The 19,369-nt window shown below is 31.4% G+C and overlaps 1 protein-coding gene across 7 annotated transcripts in view; it reads right to left on the bottom strand.

Moving 5' to 3' along the window:
- Positions 1 to 3,704: 3,704 nt before the first annotated feature.
- LOC106467511 (tensin-like) overlaps positions 3,705 to 19,369 on the bottom strand; it is a 43,013-nt gene continuing 27,348 nt past the window's right edge. For 6 of the 7 annotated variants that reach the window (XM_022395710.1, XM_022395708.1, XM_022395711.1 and 3 more), the window contains 10 exons: positions 17,041 to 17,092; positions 15,668 to 15,825; positions 15,213 to 15,299; positions 12,970 to 13,095; positions 12,568 to 12,660; positions 11,237 to 11,314; positions 9,856 to 9,936; positions 9,020 to 9,188; positions 7,782 to 7,892; positions 3,705 to 7,065 (listed from right to left, as the gene is read on the bottom strand). In XM_022395710.1, the coding sequence (XP_022251418.1) occupies positions 6,903 to 7,065; positions 7,782 to 7,892; positions 9,020 to 9,188; positions 9,856 to 9,936; positions 11,237 to 11,314; positions 12,568 to 12,660; positions 12,970 to 13,095; positions 15,213 to 15,299; positions 15,668 to 15,825; positions 17,041 to 17,092 (1,118 nt within the window). In that variant the 3' untranslated portion in view covers positions 3,705 to 6,902. The remainder of the gene's footprint in view (positions 7,066 to 7,781; positions 7,893 to 9,019; positions 9,189 to 9,855; positions 9,937 to 11,236; positions 11,315 to 12,567; positions 12,661 to 12,969; positions 13,096 to 15,212; positions 15,300 to 15,667; positions 15,826 to 17,040; positions 17,093 to 19,369) is intronic. The other variant, XM_022395707.1, reaches the window with a different exon arrangement.

The following is a 19,369-nucleotide window of genomic DNA, read 5'->3' as shown; positions in this document are numbered from 1 at the left end:
CTGATGAGGCCAAGCGTTCCTTTTCAACGTTTCATCAGGTAAAATCGTACCTGTGCATTACAATGACCAAAGAGCAACTGAAACTTTGTCTAATGAGCATTCACAGTTACATACACATTGACATATCAGCAGTTATTGAACAGTTTACTCAAAATAGGTCTTGACGTGCTCTCCAAAGTATATCCTGTAAATAAATGCACGCTATTATAATACCTGCCCTCAAGTATTTGTGTTCTCATATGTTGACGACATCCATAATTGTTTTCTACATTGTAACATTTTGCTTAATAGGTATACTAGTTTACACAATTTTATCAATAAGCTGTAAACTTGTTTTAGTAGCATATAGTTCCATTATTTAAAAGAAATCAGATTTCCATTCCAATTTCTCAATTTGATTTGTGAATGTCTGGGATTCAGCTAACCTATTTTCAAATTTATACCAAAAATTGGTTAGGTACTTACGTTTAATAGAAACAGTATAAGCATATCAAATGCATCAAAGGAATATAGCTTAGCGAACCTATATATTAGAGTACTTTCAGAAAAAATAACGATAACATATGTGAAAATTATATACTTTGCATAGAAAATAGTGGAAAGGGAGTGCCATAAAATAGTTGCACCTCTCATCATGAAAATTGCTGAGTGCACCCCAGAGAGCGATACTTTTTGATCCAGAAAATAGAAAGTTCTGCCCATGTAGCATCCATTTGTTATTTAATATCACCATCGACTACTTTAATTCCCATCCAGCTCTCTGATAATGTTAAGTATCTAGGTGTTGTATTCAATAAATATAATACAAGGTCAAACAAAAAAACCTTTATGTGTATAAAAGAAAGGGTGGATTTAAACCTCTGTCCCTGTAAGGAATCACAAGACATTAAGACGTAGAGTGATTTTGCGATTGACAGCTATTGTAAGCTGTAGATGACAAATGCCATTGTGGAAGATGGACGTATGAAGTTGGCATAGAAGATTTTTTCCAAAGATTTAATGAAATAGGATCCACTTGAGATAGATAACATAGTAATGGAAACCACAATTAATGTCTTTCCAAAATTTGAAGGTGGCTATAAAAGATAGAATAATTAGAAATCCAGGCAGTATGACCATATATTCTATCTTTTATAGCCGTCTTCAAATTTTGGAAAGACATTAACTGTGGTTTCCACTACTATGTTATCTATCTCAAGTGGATCCTATTCCATTAAATCTTTGGAAAAATCTTCTATGCCAACTTCAAACGTCCATCTTCCACAACGACATTTGTCATCCACAGCTTCATGGTTGACGTTTATGTGGTCTTTTGTTAGCATATTTTCTCGCATAGCTAAAATGTCACATTCTTGCAGACATTCATCCCTGGTCACATATAAATTCTATTGGTCTATATCCACGAGTTGGTGTCTTTAATTATTATTTTTTAACTTTATCCAACTCCTCAATAGATTGCCTCATTTTTTCTGTAGTTGATGATGGCTTGTGTGCTTCTATTGCAGGCTATAGAGCTGCTCAATCTGTCACCTTTATATCCCATACAAGTCTTCTTCCTCTCTCATTCCCACTCATTCAATATTTTTTTCAATCTTTTCATTTACTTTGTCCATAAATACCTAGGATATATCCACAGTAGAACATAATTATTGTCTTAATATGCCTTGCTTCTCCTCCTTTTGAACCTTTAGTGACTAGTTTGCTGTACCATCTTTCCTTTAAGACATACTTTCTTTTGTTACTTGCTTTAGGTAGGAGACTTTTCTTTCCACTGATGGTTCTTGTACTATTTTTCTCTTTAGAAAGACTCTGTACTTGTATCCTGATAGGGCTTTCCTAATAATTATTTGGACTGCAAGTGAGAGTAACTGATGTTTTTTGTCCAATTGTGTTACCTACCCTGACTTACCCAAATTATTGTTGAGAAGAACATTTTATATATCCTGTTAAGGCTGTTGATTGCTATCTTACAAGAACAGAATCTTTCTGAGAGAATCAACATTGGTTGTTTATACCTTATAAAATATCTCACCCCACAGATCTTTCACCATCCACTGGCTTGTGCAGTTGATCTGTATTGTCTATTAAGAGGTACATGAATACCTGTTGAGTGAATTTCATATTACACCTCATCAAATTTGCCATTTGGCAATGTATTCTTTAGAGGACATCTTATAGGTCAGCATGTGTACAAGTCCAAATAATTTTCTTCAATTCAATTCCATCATATTGCTGTCACTTCAGCTTCAGGATTCCATTTACCACGTGTGGTTATTCTCCAAACCAAATGGAATCCATAGCTGGTGTTTTATTCTCTATTTAACATTATTTGGGTTACCATATTATTTTCTACACTGCCCAGCATTGTCTGTTACCTACTCCAAGGGTGTCTGGGATTGAAAATATTTCAATAAAAAACAAGTCTCTTCCTTTATTAGAAGATTCTGTATTTACATATATTTGACTAGTCAGGACTCTTGCACATTCATTGACGTCTGTGTGTGTCCTAGACACAATTCCACCCTCTGTGTTGGGACTCAGTAAGAAGGTGTTGCCCTCTGATAGCTGATAATGCCTCAGTGGGTACCTTTCCCAGCTTTGCATGCACATTCTTATGTCGCATTAGAGATATCTGAGATAGGATATCCATTCTAACTAGATGTCTCAGCTCAGGATGGATATCAGCTAGGTTTTTATTTTTGTTTTTCTATTTTATTTTTGATGTTGCCATTGCATTTTCCTCAAGTTGTTGAGCTCCAAGCTTAATGACCATCCTCTAATTTGGCCAGTTTCATGACTCACTGGTCTTTTAAGATGTAGATAAAGAGGTGCTACAGCCCCTGTAGTATGTCCACTTATATTATTTCATGGTGCTGCTCCCCCAAGAACCTTTCACTACAGGAGCAGGACATAGTTTCCTCCTACTTGTTTATCTCACCACCTGTGTTTCCATCATTGTCTCTACAGGTACAATAAAACACTACCACCATAACCAACCTTTTTATTTTTGTAGAGACTGAAGGGTGTTTAGGGTGAAGATGTACCCTGCTTTATATACGACTGGTCCACATCACAGTTTCCCTCAAATGTAGCTATTCAGTTCTGGATCTGCATTCTACTCTGTCTCTGTTTAACTACAACTTTATAGCCTATATTATTATCTTCTTGTCCTGTAAGTTATAAATTTATAACTACTTCTGTATCATTTTCACTCTCACTGTTTCCCACACCTTTTCAATGTAGGTATGCTGGCCTATAGTATTTCAGTATTTTACATTTTTAGAATTAAAATGAATTTCAAACAGGTACTTACCTCTGAAATACTCTCCCACCCAACTCCCCACAACCTGGCTATAAGTAATTTTCATCATGACTGTAACTTTAAAATTTTTTTAATTATGACAGGAAAGCAGAGCTTATGAAAGATTTCCAGATGCATGCACAATAAGTTACGTGGAGGATGGGAAAGTGGAGAATTATTTGTAAGTTATGCATGTTCTGCAATGCATAAAGGACATTCACAGTTTTGAGTAACATCTTTGTTGACAGCATAAGATCATAATCAACAAAGAAAGGCTTTCACTATTTGAGGTAAATACCTGTTTGAAACTCATTTTAATTCTAAAAATGTAAAAGTTTACAGGTTTTTAAAATAGTGCATGATACGATAACACATACATATATATACTAGATACAAATGATAATAACTTTTCATAATTTATTATTCAAGCAACAAAAACTATACATTCTACAGAGCTTCTTGGCACAGGATTATGGCCTCACCATTTAGTAGCTTTAAATCAATGATAAAAATGAATGAATGTTTTAGACGATTCCCAATGTACCCATGAAAACAATTAGAACAAAAATGCTGTTAAAGTCATACCATAATATAAAATAAAATGGTAGTAATTATTATATTATTAGTATTAATTAGCCAGTCAAGCAATAACTACCCAGTGGAAGCACACTGATTGAGAAAGATCGACTACACAGACAAGATAAAACTTTAAAAAGCAACAACAATTTTCATAAATTATTTCTCTATTGAAAAGGTTGTATGTCAATCTTTTGATAACATTTTCAGAAATTCATTTCACTAATTTATTGAAACAACTCATTATCACAAAATACATCTATCTATAACACGTTATCTTAATACTATCCTTTGAGACATATCTATAAAAAGTACATTGGAACAAAAACTGGTTACATGTTGGTGACTGATTCTAAGCTTGTTGCAACTTCACCAGATTACTTCAGTGTATTTTGTGTTAAACCAAAATATAACCCACTCACACTTGGAGATTCTCTTCTCATAGTCTGTTAATAGTGAAAAACTAGTCTTTCATAATAACATGTTGGTAGTGGCAAAATGTTCATAGTTATCACATCATGAGATAAATTAGTTGCATTACAAATTAAAAAAACAACATTAATATTAAACCCAGTACACTAAATACTTTGTAAAGTTTCATGATATTTTTAAAAAATTACACCAGTTGCTTACTCTAAGTTGCTTCAAATCAAAAAATAACTTTAGTAGATGTCTTTAATCGCGGAGAAGCAAATACAGACGTACACCCATAGAGTACTTGGTTATTCCCACAGTAACATTGTGAACAAATTAATATTATTAATCCTGATCACACAGATAATCAAATAGATCAGAATAAACTAGGAGTTATTACTTTTCCAAAAGCTTTTATTAACATATTTTAATTTTTCATAATTTAATTTTGCGTACACTGTGGTAAGAACCTTGCCTTAATTACATGGTTTTGACAACTTGTAATGCTCTAGAGTCTAGACAAACAAAAACAAGTTTACTAAAGGTTGAATCACAATTTTATATCAGTTTAGAGAACCTCTTGAAACAGTTTATTATAATCTAATTAATTTATATAATCATTTTTTTAAACATTTTAATTAGTTTTTATATAGATATTGAGGCACTTTGTAATTACTTATTATATGTGAATCTGTTTGGTTTAACCCTTTCATGAGTAACAAGTAGAAAAATATTTTCTATTAAAGGTGAAAAATACCTCATAAACTTGAAGTGTTCCCTTTTCTTTTCCAAACTCACTACTGGAGCGATATATTGATATACTGTGATCATACTTTTGTTTTGTTTAATTACTTTTAATGAGGTTCTTGGCCTTTAAGCTGCCCAGTAATATTATTAAGTTATATAGCACATAACAATAAGGTTTTGGAGATGAGAATATTTCAGAATCTCACCAAACATAACATTAGAACTATACTTAAATGTGGCATGAATGTGGTTTCAGAAGAACATGTAGTAACGTTCAGTTAAAGTATTGCAAACACATTTGTATTTAGAGCATTAAAAGAACCTTATTACATTTTCTCAAGAAGCTACTAAACAATTCTAATTAGTACTTTTATTTGCAATATAGAAAACCACATATAATCGTTTTTGCATTCTTCACTTATCCTTTCAAATCTAAGTATGAAAGTTAGTCTCCTTAGGAAATAGCACCATGTCATAATCTTGTACAATACAAGGAGACCAGGTGCCTTTCAACTTAAGCAGTTCTGCAATGATAAGCACATACTAGTTAAAGATATACCATCTAGTAATCCAAAATTGTGTTTTCAACTGTGAAACTTCTAGCATCATTTATTTACTTTGGTAAGACAAGTTATTCTGAAATGGAAATCACCTGGTAATAAAACTAGGATAAAACAAAATTTGATAAAACAGTTACCCACTTGTAAATAGTATCATTAATCTTATATATATTTTGAAAGTGTCACACACTCATTCTAAAATATTTGCCACACTAAAAAACAAATCCTAAACTCTTTTGGGAAGCAGGTCTTCTTCCTCCAGAGGAAAACTGATTTCCTGAAGATGAAAGTTCTACCTTCTGGAAATGTTTTGATTATCAACTTCCTTGTTTTGTGATTTTTATTATTGTATGTGATTTCTAATATCCCAAGTTTTAAATGAATACAATATTCTTTACAGCCGTTTAGCTGTATTTTGTTACACATGTCTTATATATATGTCAGAAGACACGTAGCAAAATGCATTTCAAACTATTACTATGAGATTAGTTATCCCACATGTAAATATTTATACACTAAATATCCTATAGTTTGTCTACTTCAACATAATATACATTCCATAAAATACCATCTAACCTTCATTCTGTTTTAAATTGTCAATTCTGTTAGTAAATGAGATGCCTCAGTCTAATAATAATCCAAAGAGGAAGAAAACAAAATTATAAAGTGATTGTGAAAAATCCTCTTACAATATTCACATTCCAAGTTGGTTTTCTTTGTGGAGCTTCCAAATTGTTTTCACACATTTATTTTACCATTATTCCTTTCTCTTAGGCAGTCTATGAGGAACAGCTGCTCCATGGCTCTTCTCAAACCATCTGTTACCAGTCAGTCACTTTTTAGCAACTTTACACATGTTCATGAAAGTTACAGCTAGGTTTCATGAGTAATAGGTTACTGCCAAGGTCAGAGTGCTAGAGAAAAATCTGAGTTATACAAAATTAAAACTAAACTCCAAAAGATATCATTTTACTGCAAATAAAACCAGCAACAGCTTATGCCTCATCTTGTTAGGCATATTTCAAGTGACAGTTAGCAAGCAATAAGAACTAATCACTATAAAATGCTTCTATTCACAATGCTGGTTATCTATAGCTATAACAAGTAAAAAAGATGACCATTTATTCTAGCAACAGCACTGACCACAGTTAGTTATGATAGAAGTTCAAGTCAGCTACAACTTATATCCAAGCTAGTTATAGCATGAACGTTGTTCATGATGCAAGTTGGAGTTAGCCAAAACACAAATTTCACCAAGGTTAAGTCTGCACAATATTGGTGAGGTCAGCTTCCATCTCAGATATCTAGATGATATTAGATTTTGTCTGGAGTGACGCTGACATCGTGACTTTTGTCACAAAGTTGACAATGGCTGATGCAGGTTGTTCTGGCTCCAGCTCAGCAAAAACATGACATTGGTTATCAGTCTTACTGGCAGGTTTTTTGGCCACAAACCCAAAACAATGACTGGAAAAAGAAAAATCATCAATTATTAATGTTTCTTGTACTTGAATAACTTTTTTTTTAGGTTCCTTGAGCTTTCATGTGTCTTTCAGATGGAAAAACCTTCTTTAATTTATTAAAATTCAATATTTAATATGTGTAATTAAACAAGTGTTTCAGCAAATTCTCAACATATCCAAATGATACATTTTTTCCTTATCTATAAATTTTAAAATGTTGTGATGATGGCTGAATTGTAATAGAATGCTACTTGTATTACTTTTGTCAGTTTATTACTATTATATTTATGTTGCTCTTTTGTGACTGAAAAAACAAGTTATGTCAAAATATTATTTATTTTTTATTTTAAAATCTACCAACCTAAATACCGTTTTTCATATAAATCAAAGTAGGAAGCAATGAAATTAATACTTATGTATATATACCTACTAAACTAATCTTTCAAATTTATAACTGACTGTGTCCATTTTTCTTTTAAAACAAGCTACTAACTACTGTATGTAAACTTAAACTGTTATGAGTTCAAAACAGACATTTTTTCTGTAATTAAAAACTAATGGCTAAGACTTATTTTTATTTTAAATGGTATAAATGGGTTTACATAAAATAATGAAATATTATTACTAAATTAGTTTAGATGGTTATATTTGATGGAAAAGAAAGAATGCTACAAAAACATTCCTAAACAATTAACAAGTTGAGGTTTGTATCATCTTTACCTGGAACTTATTATACGTCCTTCACTATTTTTTTGTTCCCAGTGACGGTCTTCTGGGTCAACCCCACAGTGACTTATGTTGTTCAATGGGTAATGCCTTCTGAAGAACAACCTATACAAAAGATGTCTTATGAAAACAGTTATAAATATTTAGTACCTTTACAAATACATGAACATTTTTGCATCATGGAGCATGTTAACAAAAAATAATCTACTGAATCTCTGAGGACTGAAGGAACAGATACAGTTTATAAATTAATGCATTTTCTAATGTTAGGACACTCTGTGATTATTAAGTATCCCATTATAAGAAATTATAAGTTTGTGATTTTATAAAGTTCTGACTTCTCTCCTTTGATAAATTTTGATATTTCTGGTGTTTATAGGGTAATTATTTACTGGGTGATTTCAAGCAGAAATCCAGTGTTAAAAATGACCTTATGGCTACAAAATTATATGACAATTACAATTATATATTTGCTTAGGTAATTCAAAAACGTATGTTTAAAGACTAATAAATGTTTTAATTTTAACAGGAGAGACAAAGCAAAACTTTAAAGTCTGCAAGTAAAACTTAAGTTTTAATGTATATATATAATTTTACCTTTGTTAGAAATAGCAGGTGATACATTTCTCTAAGCATATTTTATGATGGGTTGGTCCAGATCTAATTGGCTGTTCTTAACAATTAGGGATTTCTAAGCATGTTTATAAGTGTGTATTTATTGTTGCTTGTTGCCATGATTTACCTGGTGAAATGGTACCATATGTTTCTGTTCCAAATTTTAGCCATTGAATTTAAAGTTTTATTTCTCTGGACATTTTTTACTTTTATACTTACACTTTATAGAAAGAAAAAAAATAACTGTAAAAATACAAAAGGGCGTTTGGAAACAAACGTTTTTGGCTTTTTTGAATTAAGTTATGGCAGGGAAAGAAATAATGAAACAAAATGACATTCACTTGAGGGAAAGCTATAGAAAGATTACATTCAGTCATGTAAATTTGTATTTCCTCATGAATTGTTTTTTTATTTAATCCATCCAATATGTTTACTTTCATTGGTCATAATTAAAGAAATATGGATGGACCATGCATTCCCGATCGGGAAAACCAACTAAAGAGATGAAATTCGTCAGGAATATGGGAATGTAATATTTTGATCCCTGTATAGTTATTAATTTTAAAGTATATTTCACTAAGTTCACACTGCCTTATGAATACGAAATAAAAACCTACTTTCTGTTATTATCAGTAAGGGTAATTCCCTGAGCAGAGACTTTGAAATGAACAACTGTTGGTACTGGTTCAGGTTTGGCTGCTAAAGTTTCTCCAATAGCTTTTCGAAGAGCTTGAGGACCTGTAAGAGACTCCATGTCCACTGTGCTGAGGTATAGCACATTACAGGCTGGAAATTAAAAGAAATTTCACTTTGAAGGAAGTGGTGTTTTTGCTGCCAGTAACTATTCTGTCTCCACAATGTTTACATATTGTCCATTTCAAAACCAATTGGAAATTACATTAATACTTTAAAACAATTCAGCTATAGTAAGATTATAAAAACTTTGTGTTACAGCTCATATAGAGATAGGAAGCCCTTGCACATTCTTACAAAACTGTGAAACATAAAAGATAGAATTGTGTTGTTCTGTTGACAAACGATTTTTACAAATCAAGAAATAAAATCTTGTAGGAATGAATACCTTTACTATAACTTAACATCTAGAGAAATCAATATTGAAGTTTTTAAACATAATTTAGTGATAATGTTTTAACAGCGATCTATACAATACACTTGGGATACAAATGCAGTTCTCTTCAAGGAAGAATATCAGACTTTGGCAGATACAATATTTTATATTTTTACCATATTTTATCAAAGAAAATAATTATAAACTGCACACCAAAAGTTTTTTGAAATTACTTATAAATTAAAATTCATAAATTGTTTTTTTTTAATCAGAATCTTAATAAACCCTCTTCAATTAGAATATTTATACAAGGTAGTCATAAGATTGTTCTTATTCTTCTTATAATTTATATAAAATGCATCTTTATAGTACATCATCACTTACCAGCTCCTTGAACTAGTAAAGGTGATACAGCACCTGTCTCTTCAGCTGGAATAACTTCAGTTGACTCTTCATTAGAATCTACTGTAAGAAGTATTTTTATCTTGAATGACAAACAGTTTAGATACAATTTTTAAGGTTTCTTATATGATAGACGTAAATGAATTTAAAGCTCAATAACTTTTTAATCAAAAATTGTATTTTTCTTTTTTTTAAATGAAGTTTTGTTCAAGATATCTAAAGATAAAAAAAAAACTCATGAGCCATAAGACCATAAAACACACCTATCTGTGACTGATCAGGAGATAGATACTGAATTAATGAAATGAAAAACCATTAGCAACAATAACACAGTTGTTGATTCAATTACTGTATTACTGGTCATTTCAATCTTTTTTTTATTTCACCTGGTAATTAATGTTCTTTTTCCTGCAATGAGTACAATTACTAGGATCTTATACATATGATCCTACTTTTAAAGAGGTATTTTTTAACATTAATCTACATAATTTTCTCAGAATTTAAAGCTTTTTAATTATTATCCATTCAAATTTTTAATTTTTCGATAATTTTTATATTTATATAACATGTGTAATTTACACAAAGTCCTTTACACTTTTTGGAAACGATGTCTTAAATTTACCATACTATTAGTAAAGATCTATGATCCTCAGCAATCATACTCTGCTTGCTTCCCCTAATTTTTAACAACAGCCTGCAATGATCTGGCTTCCTCTTGTGCAGCTATCCAAGAACTAGATAACTTAGGACTACAACTTCTAAGTGCACATTAAAGCAGACCAAAGACACAAAAACCCTTTGGTGCTGTATCAGGAGGCTTGATAGGTATGTGGTTGAAAAAGAATGGTGTGATTACAGTTTCTTTATCAGTATTTCTCAAGAAAATAGGTTCTCTTTCACAGTCATAACCTTCTCTTTGTCGATGAGGGTGTTGCCACAAATTGGATTGAAGTGTTGTTTTGGATTTTGTTGCTGGCCAAAATGTTGTAGTGTGTGGGGTTTTCTAATTCCTTGAGGAACATTGAAGGCTACCTGCTTGCAAATGTTGTGTCTTTTCACTCAATATCATTTAAAAATCTCTCTGAGTATTTCTCTTCATAAAGAGCAGCATATATATCATTCCAGCCACTGATTAAGTTTTGGAAGCATTCTACAAGTGTCATCAGAGTTTCACATGTTTATATGGTGGACATATGCCTGCCTATTCTGTTACAGTAGTTCTAGAATCACTCCAACATTTACAGGGAAACAATAGTTAATTTACACGTATTTACATAATCTGTAAGAGACACTATGTACTTAGTAGGCCCTCTTTTAAATATATTTCATTGTATCCTATTTTTACATTACTTTATACACTAACCTGCTGCTGGAAGTAAAAGTTTGCAAGGCAGAGCAAGTGGAGTAAAAGAATGCTGGTATACCAAAGCTGATAAACTTCCTGGAAGTAAAATAATTCCAATTAGTAGTTATTGTTAATAACAGTTAATTCTTTAATGTCACTCATCACAACATATTTGACAAATGACCACATACTACATACAGTTTTTAAGAATGTTAAACTCATTAGTTTACATGGAGGATAAAATCCCTACATTACTGGCTTCCTCACTGCTAAAACAAATAGAACCAGAATTTACAATTGTAAAATGTTACTCTATTGTAAAGCAGTTGTAAAAGTAGTATTCTAAAGTTAACTAAAAGAAGGGTATAGTGATAAAAGTTGAGATTCTATTCAAACACTAAGCTTTCAGTAGTCAAAGTGGGGAAGCCAGTAATGTAGGGATTTTATTCTCCATGTAAAGTCCAGACGGCTTAGTCTACTATGTGATCATTATCCGGATCAAGTTATACGTCCACTTCCATCCCTATCTTGCTTGGTTCCTTTTTCAAGTTCAGTAGCCAATCCCAGATAGCTTATTTGTTTAGTGATAAATTTTTCCTAATACTTGTTCAGGTTATAAAAATAATAATAGTTTTAATTTCTTTTTGTGAAACAGTAAGGTTCTTCAGCAGTCTGTTTTTTCTTCAATTGTCTCAGTACTTCAGAAGAATTTATCTTACTCATACACATTTGTTCAAGAATTGTTTTCTGCCTGCTTTTTTTAGGTATTGTATTGTTAGTTTTTATTTAGTATTCTTATCATAGCTGTAAAGTGAAACATAAAGTGGGTTAAGTTGGCTTTTATTTGAATTAAGTCACATTATTTGGATTCTACGTAAACACTATACACAGTTTTTACCTTGCTATAGAATTCCTTCAGTAAATTGGGTAGAAGTGCCCTTGCTAAATGTACCGTAATATACTAGATGGACTAAAATTATTTCAAAGTACAACAGTTAAAGTTGGCTATCATAATAATATGCCAGCCATCACTCACAAAAGTTATGATTTTTTTGTCTTATGGTGCTGCATAAAGATAAAATAAATGGTTTTGTATTATGGTAACTTCTTGTCATAATTTAGGTTGACTTTACATGTACTTCAATAAAAATTATATCAAATTGTCCTATTACACATTATAAAAGACAGATTTCAGACTAGTCTATGAAAAAAATAACGAAATTTTCACAAAATTTTGGGCATTTCTAATAACTGAATAAAGTTAACTAGATTTATCAAACTAGTGATATTTAAGTCAGTGATGCCCTGCAGACTTAAATATTAAGTCATGCTAGTGTAATAACAGTTACCAAAAACAGGTTCATTTGGACATCCCTTCAGTCGAACACCTTTAGAAGTTGGTTCTATCAGGAAATGTCTCACTAACTCATTTGAATTGTCCCCTGCAAATTGAAAGAGGATATGGTTTGAACTTGTGATTTCTTTGCATTAGCTTTACTAGTACCTACAAGTAATCTTATTTTAGTTGTATTAAATCCTAAATATTATATCTTCAAATTATCTTCATGTTACTTGGAAACTATATATGATCAAAAATGTATATTAATCACAATTAGAGAAACCAGATGAACCAAAGACTTACAAAGGCAGATCTATACTTTTCCATCAAAAGTGTAGTAATATGTCTCTTGTGTTATGATCGATTTATCTAAATATTAAGTATATTACAAAACGCTTTAAATAAACACTACCTGATTTATTCTGGACATTCGGAGGAGGTGTTGCTACCTTTAGGGCAAGCCCAAAGGCACCAGGGAAGGAGTTGCTGTCTCGTACCACAAAAGTACCAGGAGGCTTGTCTTTCAACATGGTGATTGCTGTCAGAACAGAAAATAGTAGAACATGCATATTTATGTTGACTCTTTTGATATATATATTGAAGTAATTTTTTAAAAGAACTCATATGTACAGGTTATTTTTTCTTCCAATATGTATATAAGTTATATGCTTGATAAAGACATTTGCATTCTGTTGAACTTTTTTGTCTCTTACCTTGAACTTAAAAATCTTACATCATACCTCAACCTTTTCAAACTGTTATGACTACACCTTAAATTCTTAACAATTTTTTCAAATTCAATTAGGAAATAATAGACAAATTTAGAGAGTCAGGCACCCATTAGTATTAATTTTCACTAGCTACTGTAAGTTGAATAATAGCTCATTATATAGCATAGCATGACTATATTAGTTTAGTGAGACTGAACTAACTACCTGTTGATAGTTATTTATTGCATTCATTATTATTTATGCCCCTCAGTGCTTCAGCAGTAACTCTGAGGATTCACACTGACAAAAACTGGGTTTTTAACTCAAGATGGGCACAGCATAAATAGTCTATTATGTAGCCTTTTCCTTAACAAAAAACAAACAAACTATTGTATATATTTCATTATCTATTAATGTTTGATTCTATTTATTACTTTTGACTGTTTGCTTGTTAACTTAAGCGAGTGAGAGGTATGACCATGACATCTGATAAGTTGGTTTTACATGCTACTTTTGGGTAGTTTCATAAATTCTCGCTAGTGCAACACTTTGGTTAATTTAATTATGGGATTTTTGTTTTACACTGGAGTGATCAAATTATATTTTATTTTTACTTTAATTTTTCCTTGACACCAACTTTATAGTGAAACAGTAACACATGTTAGAAGCCATTTATTTTTTATGGCAAACTAATTGGTTTTAGTTGATCACTTGTAAGTGTTTGGAAGGGTTACCCAGAGATTTGCTTTTGTTAATTCTCACACTTTTCTAGGGAACCAATGACAGAACACCATTATTCTTTTTGTTAAAGGTGGTTAATATTCTTATCATTATGAGATTTTTTTTATATCTTCTATCAGTTTTTGTTGTTGGATGTGAACAGAAACATTTTTATTCAGATTTTGTGTACTACTAAGAAATGTAGCTCTTAGGAGCAAACAACTGGTTTTAGTTTGTTTTGTAAGTGATGACAGAGTACGTTTTCCTTAAAGTTAATTTTCTTAATATAGCTTGATTATCGTTTTTACAGTTATTTACACCTTTTGCATTGTTAGCTTAGTATATGAGGACTAATGTAAATCTCCTAAGCTGGCCAAACCCCATGAGATGTGATTAGGATTATGGCTAAAACATTGATTAAAGTGAGGATAACCATCTGACAAGTCAATGTATTTTAATCTTTATAGATTTAAGTTTTCTTATGTACTGAATTATTAAATTTGTATTTCTAGTCAGCTTATTACAAAGAATTTACTTCCTTAACTTATAAGTTATTTCTTAGTTCTGATCTACATGGTTAGCTTACTTTTGATGAGGTGTAATTACAAAATATTTCTAGCACTAAGGCCTTCTTTAAGTTCGCATTATTATGTAAAGTTGAATGTCATTTGAGTTTATATGAAGTTTTGTGAAAGTGTCTGATTAGTCCTTGAAGAAATGTAAATTTAATATAGACATATTAGAGTGTATATACTCTTAGGCAATTTAATACTTTTTGAAAAGAATTTTGAATAGAGCATTTCACAAATGATGGTTATCATGTAAGACATTAAATAAATCAAGTGGCATAACATGTTTACCACTTAAAACATGGCTTATCTGAAGTTATTCATTGTATACCATTTTCTACAACAATTATATGTAAAGAATTGTTATCATTTATGTACTTTAAATTACATTAATAAATTATAAGCTTCATCTTATTGTGTTTCTTCTAAATAAAACAACTTCTTGTTAACTACAGTTTTATCAGTCTTAGAGCTTTATCTCCTTATTTTAATTTTTGATTTTAATGGCACTCTTAACAGTTCTGAAACTAATAAAATCTATGACAAGAATACTTTTGGAATACCCTATAAATATAACTCTTTCAGGTCTGAAAATAATGAAAACCATGACAATAACATTTTTGGTAAACATATTTGCAACCATTTAGTAACTTTACCTTCTTCTCTGCTAATGTTTGGCTTGTACCAGAACTTTGATGTGTCCTTTACAAAGACTGGATGATGACTGATTACTTCTGAGGGTTCTAGAAAGAGTAAATAGATAAACTGAAAAATAGAATGTTATACAAGGTGACTTATGGAAACCCATAATTGTAACTGTGTCTGTGAAATGATAATAAATAGATGTCATAAAAATTAATTTTCTGTTGCCAGGTGATTTCCAGAGAATATTAAATAAGTTGTCTTTAGTTGTGGAAAACCTAAGGATAACATAGTCCAAATATTTTAAAAATAATTTAGATAATATTCTGACCCTTAAATAAACAATTTCATAAAAAGTGTCACAGTAAGAACTAAAATGAAATTAATTACAACCATTTGTAGTGCAGTGTGTAGAGCACAAGGAAAATTATACACCAATACTAAAAACTGTAAGACCTTTGGCACATACCTGTTAGAGACAGCATGCTGGAGCGACGAGATTGCCCAAAGTACACTGTTGGTGAGCTCTGTCCATTAGCTGTGTGGGGTACTGTGTCTGGATGTGCATGAGCTAAGCCTTGTCGCAAAGCTTGAACTGTAGCTGGAGAAGGGCAGCACTGATCCTTTCTGAAAAATTTAATATGCATAAAAAATTTGCTAACTGTTATCAAAAACAGATACTGCATGTAACCTACTGTTTTGTATTTATGTAGAAAATGCTAACATGTACCTATATAATTTAAAAAAAAACATCAGCTAAAGTTATTGGTGATTTAACAAAGGTCAAGAAAGAATGCTTCCGATTACATCTTTCATTGTACTGCCTATTCTGCCAATTGTTTTTAAGAAGTGAAAACTGAGACAGTGCATCGTTTACTATGATCCCTAAGTATATACTTTAACTAAATGTTCTGCTACTTGATAGATTAAAAAGTTAGTCATTTATTAATAGTTAAAATATAATCTTCCCTTGATCAGGTGGGCATCAAGAATGGTAATTTTAACTTCGAATAATAAAGAACCCAATTATGACTTTCATATATAAAAGTTAAGTATGTGGGTGAGTACCTCTAAAACTTTTCATCTAAAACCAAATCAAAATGTATCTTCAACATTTACCTATAGATTTCTATGTCAGTGTTTTCAGAAAGCCATACCTTTGGTTAATAGTGGATCCAGAGGACCATCTTCGTAATGGAGTGAGATAAGAATAATCAGAGTAGAGATGACAGTTACCTATCTGTTGGAGAGGGCTTTAGAATGGCAAGCAAGCAAGTATAAATAGCTGTTAGCATAGGCTTTGAAGTGCAAAAGGAGAACTGTTAGGTTGTTAATATACACGTATTACACTACATAAAATTAAACAACCTAAACAGACACCACATCTGGCATTAAATTTGTACTTTAGGAAGAACACTAAAAAATTTTTGTTCCTTACATCACATGAACCTCATAACTTTCAATATTGCTCATATTTCATTTTCAATCACAGACAAAAACATAATTAAAGGACAGAGCAAAAAAATGGTGATCATGCCATCTCATAATAAATATGAAACTTGTATCCCACTACATTTCTAAATTACTGTGTTGCATGTAATAGATAACCACCAAACCAGATGAATTCAGTTGTACACTGATGACATCATACCTATAATTAAGTCCAAATGCATCATAGAACTTTTTCAAATTACCACAAAACATGCATGTATAGGTTATAAGTATAAATGTGAAACTACAGCATTGGTACTCAAAACCAAATCATGTCAACAAATAAAAAGAAAGAAAGAAAAAGAGAAATGATTCGAGCACTATGAGTTCAAATTAAAATCTTAGCCTTACCGAGATAAGGTTGGACTTTTAGGTGGAAGACCTGCACCCTGTGAAGGAGATTCTAGGAAAGTAAGAGAAGAAACATTTGTAATATTAGCATATACATATTTAATAACACACAAATAAATACCCATAAATGTTCTACTTGTGCAATTTTGATTTTCATAGAAACCACAGAAAAAACAGTTAAGCTAATGTAACCTAAAATTCTTATCACACAAAAAAAACATGAGGAAAACCTACCAAATAAAAGGAACTATCAAATAAAATAAAGAAATACTTAGTTAACAAAAAAGCTAACTACATTTTACTCACATAGGTAGATAAAGAATATAATATAAACAGTAGTTAAATCATAGCTTAATTGACATAAAATCAGACTAAGGAAAGCAATGTACTCCATCCATTCAATAAATTGCCACAGTTACCATATGTTTATAACGTACGTCTTCCACAGATTTGTAAAATAAACACTAGTCTCTTATCTTAAACATGCCATCTTAGGAAATGTAACTCAACTACTTTTCCAAGGTCAAGGTACTCTGTTAATCACTAGCCTTGTTCAACTAGTCAAACTGGTTTCAGGTTCTCTTTTTTTTTGTTGTTCTATATTTTTTTAGCTCTAATTCAGTCAATGTGTTGTATTAGAGTATTCATCATTTAAACTTCATGTACACTACCACATTACCAGTACTTCAAGTACATTATTGATACTTCAAGCACACTGGTGATATTTGGTGCAAAATACCAGTACTTACCAGTATATTATACACATTACTGGTACTTCATGTACACTGTTGGTACTTTATACACATTATCAATACTTACTAATACTTAATACACAGTGCTAGTACTTTACACACATTACCATTCTTCATGCATGCTACCAGTACTTCATGCACTTTACCAGTACTTGATTTATACCAATGGTACTTCACCCACACTGCCATTATTTTTATTTTCACCATTGGTACTTCATGCAAACTACCCACTTCTTGTACTTATTACCATTACATTAAATACATTGACAATATTATACACAGTAGTAGTATTTCTCTTAAGGTAACAGTATTTTGTGCACTCTAATAATTTTTTTTGTACACTATTTATACCTGTGTATATTACCAGTACTTCATACACAGTACCTTTTGCTCACTACTGGTACTTTATACATAATAGCAGCATTTTGTGCATATCAATAAGATTTTATGCACACTACCACTATTGTGCACACTAGCAAGACCTTATACTCACTGCTAGTAAATCACGAAAGTTACCAGTACTTCAGGAATGCTGCTGATACTTTGTGCACACTACAGATACACCATGCATGATAGTGGTACTTTATGCACACTAAAAATGTATCATATATGCTACTAGTATTTCATGCTCACTAGGGATACATCATGTATGCTACTGGTACATTATGCATATCGCAGATACATCCTGTATCTACTGGTACTTCATGCATGTTATAGACAGGTCATGTACGCTACTGGTGCTTAATGCACATTACAGACACATCATGTAAGCTACTGGTACATTATGCACACTACAGACACGTTATGTTCACTACTAGTATTTCATGAATGCTATACATACATCATGTATGCTAGTAGTACTTTATCACAAGAGACACATCATGTATGCTACTGGTACTTTATGTATGCTATAGATACATCATGTATGCTACTGGTACTTTATCACAAGAGACACATCATGTATGCTACTGGTACTTTATGTATGCTATAGATACATCATGTATGCTACTGGTACTTTATTACAAGAGACACATCATGTATGCTATAGATACATCATGTATGCTACTGGTACTTTATTACAAGAGACACATCATGTATGCTACTGGTACTTTATGTATGCTATAGATACATCATGTATGCTACTGGTACTTTATGTATGCTATAGATACATCATGTATGCTACTGGTAATTTATGCACACTACAAAGTCATCATGTATGATACTCCTAATTTATGCAATACCAGTACTTTATGAACACTGGTACTTCATGTAATCTATCAAAATATCATTCTTTTATGATATGCCTTTAAAATAATTTTTAATGTCCCCTATAAATATGCATGAGTTGGATGACAAAACTAATTTTAATATTGTTGCGTCAGCGAGGTCACGTGACTAGTGTCACGCCATGTTTCTAGAACTATCTTGTTCCTTCGTGAATGCCCTAGCATTTACTAGATATATGTTTGTCTGGTATATATATATATAAGACGCTCACAACGTGAAAAACAATGTGTGTAGGTAGTGAGTAATTGAACTGCAGTCAGGAAGTATTGTTGAAGTTAACGTTCGTTATA

The sequence above is a fragment of the Limulus polyphemus genome, unplaced genomic scaffold, assembly GCF_000517525.1.
Source record: "Limulus polyphemus unplaced genomic scaffold, Limulus_polyphemus-2.1.2 Scaffold2640, whole genome shotgun sequence".
Classification (NCBI taxonomy): Eukaryota; Metazoa; Arthropoda; class Merostomata; order Xiphosura; family Limulidae; genus Limulus; species Limulus polyphemus.
The sequence above is the reverse complement of the archived record's forward strand: the minus strand, read 5'-3'. Positions and strand labels throughout refer to the sequence as shown.